The 8828-nt window shown below is 40.7% G+C and overlaps 1 protein-coding gene across 3 annotated transcripts in view; it reads right to left on the bottom strand.

Annotated features, from left to right (window-relative positions):
* LOC122549760 (protein FAM149A-like) overlaps positions 1–8828 on the bottom strand; it is a 115209-nt gene that overhangs the window by 24818 nt on the left and 81563 nt on the right. For all 3 annotated transcript variants that reach the window (XM_043689735.1, XM_043689746.1, XM_043689755.1), the window contains exons 8-9: positions 8137–8294; positions 2390–2493 (exon numbers count right to left, since the gene is read on the bottom strand). In XM_043689735.1, coding sequence (XP_043545670.1) covers positions 2390–2493; positions 8137–8294 — 262 coding nt within the window. The remainder of the gene's footprint in view (positions 1–2389; positions 2494–8136; positions 8295–8828) is intronic.

Here is an 8828-nt window from a genome sequence, read left to right as displayed (position 1 = left end):
CTGTTATTTCACTTTTTAGATTAGAATCAATCTAAACATCAGGTCATTGACAGAGAACACAGGGGGCTAACACCTTCAACATATTGTCTAGCTATCACCGTTGTTAACAGCTAACCCGAGAATGCAACTTTAAAAAAAAGGGTTTTGTGATTTACACATGAAAGAAGTGAAACTATCACTGTATTCTAACAGATGAAAGGCTTAACAGATAATCAATTTTTCAATGTATAATTTCAGTTAGATCACACTGCAAATTTTTGCTATAAATTCTGTGTTACGATCGAGCCCTCCACAATCACCTGATGAAGGAGCATCGCTCCGAAAGCTAGTGTGCTTCCAATTAAACCTGTTGGACTATAACCTGGTGTTATGTGATTTTTAACTTTGAGGTTATCTATGGGTTTGTGTTAGAATGAGGTACTGACGTGCCCATCCTTGATGGAGATGCATGTGTCCAAGAATGAGACACATACTAAAGTGTAGTCCATGGTAAGTCTGATGGTGGGATGAAACTCGTTGGTATCACTATGTAGTTGTTTCAGTGACTTCTCGCCATGGGTCCAGAGGAAGAAAATATCATCAATAAATCTAGTGTATAGTGTTGGTTGGAGGGTCCTATGCAGCAAAACTGTGCCATGTTCTTCGAAGCCTGCAACATATTATCAATGAGGATGAGCATCTCGCCAATACCTTCCCTACGACTCACTTTTCGCCATTAAACAACTGCCAAACCTTAAACAGACAATTGTTTGCAGCAAACTGCCCAGCTTTCAGGACAACATTGACAACAGCACTGTACTGTCAAGTCAACCACTGCAAGATGTGTCAGAATGACAACACGGATATCACCATTACCAGTGGGAGATCACCCACCATGTACACAGCAGATACTTGTGTGACTCTGCCAATGTTGTCTATCTCATACGCTACAGGTAAAGATGCCCTGAGGCATGGTACATTGGTAAGACCAAGGAAACGCTACGAAAATGGATGAATGGACACCATGCAATAATCAACAGACAGGAGTGTTCCCTCCCAGTTGGGGAACACTTCAGCGGTCAGGGATATTCGGCCTCGGATCTTCGGGTGACCGTCCTCCAAGGCGGACTTTGGGATAGGCAACAATGCAAAGTAGCTGAGTAGCTGATAGCCAAGTTCAGTACCCATGAGACCGGCATCAACCTGGATCGTGGGTTCATGTCGCACTACAGGTGACCCCACTGCACTATATACTACACACACACGCACATAGAGTCTCTTATATTCTCTCGCAGACTCTGTCTCATGCACACTCATACACCCCCACACTCACACCTACGCACACACCCTCTCACAGGCTTATACACAGTCACACGCTACTAAGTGTGCACGCAGGCAAATACAGGCTCTCTCATGCACACTCTCACACTGTCCAGCATGCACAGACACATACAAGTCTATGGGGTGAATTTGTATTTCAGAATTATATTTGCAGATACATTCTATTTTGCTCAAAAAGTGCACAATCTGCAGACAGTTAATACATGTAATATTTTGTAAATTCCACTTTGGAAATAGAACCAGTCTGACTCAAGATTGGGATACAGACAGGCACTGACTTCACACCTTTAATGCATTGTCTGAGCTGAGATGTCACCTTTGTTATTAAACCTTCAGTTCTCTCGAGAATATGACTTAAAAGTAGTTCTGGGAATTACATAGTAATGAACCGAAACCTGCAACCCATTCTAAAAAACGAAAGACTCAAAAATCCAGTTTGTTCAATATATCACTATATGACACTGTAATCTTTTGCTCTAAATTCTGTGTCTTATGATCTTATACTCCACAACCACCTGATGAAGGAGCAGTGCTCTGGAAGCTAGTGCTTCCAAATAAACCTGCTGGGCTATAACGTGCTGTGTGATTTTTAACTTTGACTACTATAAAGAAAAATTCTTAAAGGTGACACTCACACTCACTATCCATGATTAGCTGAAATAGTTTGGGGAAGAATCAAACTTCAGAAAAAAGTTTATAACTGCACAAAGATGAGTGGCAGGTCAAATGGTTGGTCAGAATATAAAGAAAGGCAGAGAATGACTAAAAGGTTAATCACAAGAATGACCTGTTTATTCCTAATCTCTGTATTCCATCTGTTAACGAATTCTCAATCAATAGTAGTACATTACTCCAATTCACAGCACTCTGATTTTGTTTACTAACCTCCTGTGGGAGACTTTATCCAAATATGCTACATTCACTGGATCCCCCTTATGGACTCTGCTGATGTTGGTGAATGCTGACAGTTCACCTTTTAAACATCTCAAATTCCTTGTCAATGCTTACTTGAAATAATTTTCAGACAAGAAGCAAATTTCTGTTTGTAACTTCTTTCTGCGATACTCACTGTGTTTTGTCAGGTAATCCTGCATGTCTCTGCTGTAGTGGTTTGGCTTGAATCGTCATCACACCATTTAAATCATTACGATAACTATTTGTCATACGGTAAGCCTACAAGGTTCGACAGAAGAATGCATATAATGTGACCAATCAATTCAATATTTGAAATGCTAGAAATTATAGCAGTGGATAGGAGAACATAAGTAACAACAGAAAAATATGTATTCCAGCCAATTCTGCAAAAAAAAAGACACTACAGGCTCAAGCTCTAACAAAGAAAGGTGAACAAAGATGTTTCAATTTAACAAAAGCTGCAAGAGTTCTAAGAAATCTTTATTAAGTTTACATTGTCACATACTAAGAAAATCTTCCCGCACTGCTTCCTGTAAGAATGCCACTCCCTTCATCACACCTGTTCTGGTGATGCCAACGTCTACACCAGACTTGCTTGATGTTCTTCCTTCTCTCTGCCTCCAGCCATGACAAACAGGCTTCATCATGTCCTTCTGATATTCTGCATTTGAACCCTCACCCCTTCCCTTCTCTTTGAGCCATAACAGGGTCTCTTTTTGGCCTCACCCTCCACAAAAATGGGTTTTGAGAGAAGTCATTGATCCGCAATGTTAGCGACACCTTATTTTCTGCACAGACTCTTTCCTTTGAGTGTCTCCAGCATGTTCTGAGTGTCTTTCTGTTTATTGGCTTCAATATTATTTTGTTTTTTAAATTCAGAATACAATTCTGGTTTGTCAATAGAAAGTTTGTGGGATACAACAGACATAACTTCAAATGCAGCTTCTGACTACTCACCAAGGAAGGATTTTAAAGAAACTCACTGCATATTATTTCCTTAGTAAATTGAACACTGGTCACCAACCACTGGACCACAGGACGGATTTAACCATAAACCATAGATAGAGAATTAGGTCATTCAGCCCATCGAATCTGCTTCACTGTTCGATCATGGCTGATATGTTCCTTAACCCCATTCTCCTGTTCTCCCTGTGACCCTTGATCCCCTTACTAATCAAGAATCTACCTCTGGCTTAGATATACACAATGACTTGACCTCCACAGCTTTCCACAGATTCACCAGCTTTTGGCTGAAGAAATTCCTCCCTAAAGGGTCATCCCTGAACCCTGAGGCTGTGCTTTTAGTCCTAGTCTCTCCTACTAATGGAAGCACCTTCTCCACATTCACTCAATTGAGGCATCTGGGTATTCTTGTAAGTTTCAATTACATTATCCCTCATCCTTCTAATCTCCACCAAGTACAGAACCAGAATTCTCAACCGCTCTTCATTTGACAAGCCCTTCATCCCCAGGATCATTCTTGTAAATGTCCTCTGTGTCCCCTCCAATGCCAGTACATTTTTCCTTAGACACAGGGCTCAAAAACTCAATATTCCAAATGCAGCCTGACCAGAGCCTTACACAGCCTCAGCAATACATCCCTGCTCTTGTATTCTAGTCTTCTCAAATTGAACACTAACAATGCTTTTGTCTTCCTTTTTTTTTTGAACATTCAGCCTGAAGAGAATCCTTAACCAGGACTCCCAAGTCCCTTTGTGCTTCAGATTTCCAAAGCCTTTCCCCATTAACAAAATAGTCTACACCTCTATTTTTCCCTGCCAAAGTACATAACCTCACACTGTTCCACATTGGGAAAAGAAGTGGCAGATGGAATACAATCTCCGAGCTTGTCCAAGTACTTCTGCAGCCTCCCCACTTCTTCAACATTACCTGTCCCCCTACCTATCTTTGTGTCATCTACAAACTTAGGAACAATGCCCTCAGTTCCTTCATCCAGTTTGTTAATGTAGAACATGAATCCCAAGAGGGACTCCTGTGGACATTCACTAGTCACTAGCTGCCATCCTGAAAAAGATGCCTTTATCCCCAGTCACTACCTTCTGACAGTCAGCCATTTTCCTGTCCATGCCAGCCATTTGGCGAAAGAGATTAATCTTTATCATCCATCCGTACCTCTTATGTGTGCAGTTTATTCAGATTCTCAGTATAGAAATTATTGTTTCGATCCATTTGCAAAACCATTGTCATATTAAAAAACTACTTAGTCCCATCTTTCCTCAAAGAATTACAATATTTTGGAAATTATTTTGAACAGGAATTATTGGAATCAATTTAAACTGTTAGTTTTAGATGTTCACCTAAATATGCCTGAATGGCTTTCCAAACTGCTAGGGGAGCATACCAGCCATATCATGGAAGCCCCGGCCCTTCAACATTTAAGATCTGCCTGATGAAATGGTCAGGTGGTGAACAGTTAGCCCATCTGAGGCAGGTTATCAGCACACCTAAATACGTAAAGAAAGTCTTATACTGGGTGCAGAGGAATTGATGGAGGCTCCACATTGAAAACAATCTGGGAAATGTTTAAGGTTTTTGAAGCTCCCACCTTCTCCAAATAAAGAGTCATCCACTATCAGCCCATTTTCTCCCATGTCCCCACTCCATCTTTCTAGATTTCCTCCTGGCCTTATTAAAACCACACGCCCAAAACTGGCTACTTTAACTGATATACCCTCACGGCTGTCCAGACTGTGCACAAAGGTATTTACAGCAGAGACAGCGGTAACATGACTACAGCAAGCCCACCAGTATAACTGTATTTCTCCAAACACTCAATCCCACCAGCCCAGTGTGGAAAGAGGCCATTTAGCCTACCAAGTCCATACGTATCCTCCAAAGAGCATCTCACCCATACCCAGACCATATCCCCATAATCCCACATTTCCCATGGCTAACCCACCTAACCTGCACATCGCCTGACAATATAGGACAATTTAGCTTGGCTGATCCACCTAACCTGCACATCTTTGGACTGTGGGAGGCAACTGGTACACTCAGAATAAACCCACATAGACACCGGAGAATGTGTGGGTGTGGAGTGTGCACAGTCACTCGAGGCTGAAATCAAACACAGGTCTTTGACATTATGTGGCAGCAGTGCTAACCACTGAGACAAACAATGGCTGCTCCGCAAGCTTATCCCCCTCTCTTTGATTTAAATATTTAGTTTCAGATTTCACTATTTCTGTCTTTCCTGAAATATTTACAGTTGCTGTCCACCTGCTTGTTTGTTTCTGAATATTCAAACACTCCAGTAATTATGTTCCTCATCCCTTTCACTTGTGCTCCTGGTTGCAGTTCATGTCTCTCCAATTATAGGAAAAGACATTTACTGACAGATGCTTGAAAATGCTAATTTCTGCAATGTTTGTTTCTTTCTCCCACTTCTCCTAATTCAAGGGCTGCACTTCTTTCTAAACACTCTAATATGTGAAAGTACTCAATGGTCCCACTTAATACCGTAGGAATTCTTTTGTTACACTTGTGATTTTACATGCTCAGTTATTTTTTGATGGTACTTCATTGTTGTCCCCAAGTGTTGTTGTTGAAATCAATGGACAAAGGCCCAATGGTTCATAGGACAAGCCTACACCCACTATTTTGATACAGGTGTAGATCTGGCCATTTTAAAAGGGTGAAGATTTCCATTAAAAATGCAGATACCTGTTACATAAACAAGTCCCTCTGCTAATTCCTCCCACTGCGATTTCAAGATTTTTTGCAGTGAATCAGATGTTCACGGCATTGCATTTCACAATGATGTCTCCAGTTACATGATGACAAGTTCTCAAATAGAAATTCTAACTAATTCAATTTTGGATCTGATGCCGTACTTAAATATTTAAAGGGCAAAGTTAAAATATTGTTAAACAGGAGAAGCTGAGGGGAGCGTCTACTTCAAAACAGGCAAATTGAAACAATTTACTTCTGGGGATTTTATCAATGTTTGGTTCAAAGTACAGGATAGATTTTAAATCACGTCACTTGGCAAGCTGACCAGAAAACCAAAGTCGAAAGATTGGAATGATATTCTGGGCTTTCAGACTGAGCTGGGGAAATAAACATAGCTTTGGGCATTTCTTCACCAGTGCAGAATCAATCTGCACATTCTCAAAAGGGAATCACTTTTGAAACATATGTTTGAGAAGAATAAAACCTGAATTCATTTTCATTTTGACCAGTTGAATTATTCAACCTTATAACATGGCCCTTTTCAGTGAGGAACTTGACAAGTAATAATTGTAAGCTAGAATACAAAAGCATTTGTACACTAAACAGAGTATTTTCTTGTATTTGGTAATTTAGTGTGAAACTGCAGGGAACATTTTCTGTCCAACCATCAGGTTCAAATGGAGGTCAGAGAACATGGTGGGGGTTCAGCATAAGAAGCAGCTATTCAATTTGATTTTCCATAATTGTGGTTAATTAATGGACAATACATTGACTCACACAGCTGGAGAACCAGAAGCCTAAACTTGAAAGCAGCAGTGGGGGAGATCGCACTTCAAGGTGGAGTCATTCTTGCTTCACCTTTTCAAAAACGTAATTTAAAAATAGCCTTTGGTGCCAGGTCACCACTGTTGCTGGTGTTGGGGGGTGTGGGGGGGGTGGGGGGAGAGAGAACTCTTCTCAGTGGAGCAGCAGTTGCTGCAGTATTCAGGCAGGCAGGAAGCACCTCTGTGTGTCTATCAGAAGCATTAACCCACCTTCAGCTGTTGGAAAGCATAAGACCTTCCTTTGACTGGACTTAAAAGGTTGTTGACAAGTTTGGTCAACTCCTGCTTCCTCCTCTCACACCCACCACCATTGTGCCTCTGCAGAAATGGTTGTGGTGGAATGGAGCCCGAGATAATGCACACACTATTTTGTTCAAAATCAATCTTATCCTTTCCCCACTGTGTTTATTTCTGGTTTAGGTACAATCTGTAAACTGATGTTACATATTGCAGTCAATTTCATTTTGACATACCACTGGATCCATCTTGAAGTGGGCAAATTGAGGATTTCCTGAAATTGTTGATCTATCCACATTTCATGGGTCCCAGCTGTACCAACATTATTTGGCAGAGTGTGATTGTTCACAGAGTGAGCGTCAGTAAACTGTTTTAGACACAGCAGGGGGAAGCAAGAGGGTTATTTCCCCACCAGCTGGAGAGCCAACGAGCCCCAAATAGTCTCCTTTTGGGAAGGTCTGCTGATTAAACACAACCCCACCACAACCTCACCACAAGGAAGGCATTACATCTTACCCACCAGCATTGTGTCTGAGCTTAATCTTGTATTTGCTGACAGCCAGAGAGATTCACTTTCCCACAGGATTACAAACTCTGATTAATTCTCTCTTTGCTAGGTAAAGGACGCAGAAACTAGATGTAACACCTGAAATGACAGAGACCAGCTCCTCCATACACACTGCCCTGTTTCGACCAGAATCCTCGATCAGCTATACAATAGGTTAATAAAAGTAGCAACAAAATCAAGAACAGTTTTTGATAGGCTTATTTAAGCTATTAAGCATCGTTTGACCTTATTTTATACGTCTTGTCACAGCAATCATGGCCAAATAGCCGTATGTATTATAATAGAAATTTTAAAAATGGGCATGCTGGAGGAACTCAGCAAGTCTGGCAGCATTTGCGGAATCAGAGAGTTAACATTTCAAATCCAATAAGACTCATCTTCAGAACATTTTTTCTCCTTTTGTTTCAGATCTTTTATCGGAATCTTTTATTTCAAATTTCCAGCAACTGTGGTATTTTGCTTTTATGTGAGCAATATGTATCGTTTGCGATTTGCATTCATCATGTGATTTCAAAGACTGTTTTTTGATGATTTTGTGATCCCAGCTACACCTATAAATAATTAGAGACTGGAACGTACCTGAGAGTGGATCAAAGATGTTCCTACTGCCAAGACACGTGTCTCAGAGCCTCGGGAAGGTGGAATACCACAGCTTGTTAAGACGATTCGAGAATCACTGATTCGAGGGAGTTTGCTCATTATTGCACTCTGCATATTCACCGTCTGCTTATCTCTGTCTGTGACCAACATAGGAAGTAAAAGGAAACATAACAGTTACCCAGTTTGGGAATGGAGGAAGCAGCTTCACCTTCACAAATATTAAACTGTGTCAGACAGTGCAAAGATTTAATCTGTATTTATAAAGGGATATTTAGATCAAGGGTTTATACAAACCAAAGGAATAAAAAGATACAACACAAAGTGCAGATTTTGCAGGGAGTTTTTGAATGGTTTATAACAAGAAGTCTTAAATTAGAGTGTCAACATCAGTTTCCATTCTCAAAGCATCAATGAGAGTCAAACAAAATTGATCAGTAATCATTAAGAAGTGTTTCTAATATCACACATATTCTGTCAATCAAACTTAAAAATTGCTACGTGCTATTGTTTCCTGCCAGTGTCAGACATCAGCTAATCCACATCAAACAATACTGGCCCACAGTAAAAACGTGCTGCACACAACCTTAACTCAACGTGAGAGACTGCGATTTTTGCCATTTAGTAGGGGGAAGCCCTCATAAGAGTTACTGGCCAATCTAGCTGTCTCAGCA

Source organism: Chiloscyllium plagiosum, chromosome 1, assembly GCF_004010195.1.
Source record: "Chiloscyllium plagiosum isolate BGI_BamShark_2017 chromosome 1, ASM401019v2, whole genome shotgun sequence".
NCBI lineage: Eukaryota > Metazoa > Chordata > Chondrichthyes > Orectolobiformes > Hemiscylliidae > Chiloscyllium > Chiloscyllium plagiosum.
The sequence above is the reverse complement of the archived record's forward strand: the minus strand, read 5'-3'. Positions and strand labels throughout refer to the sequence as shown.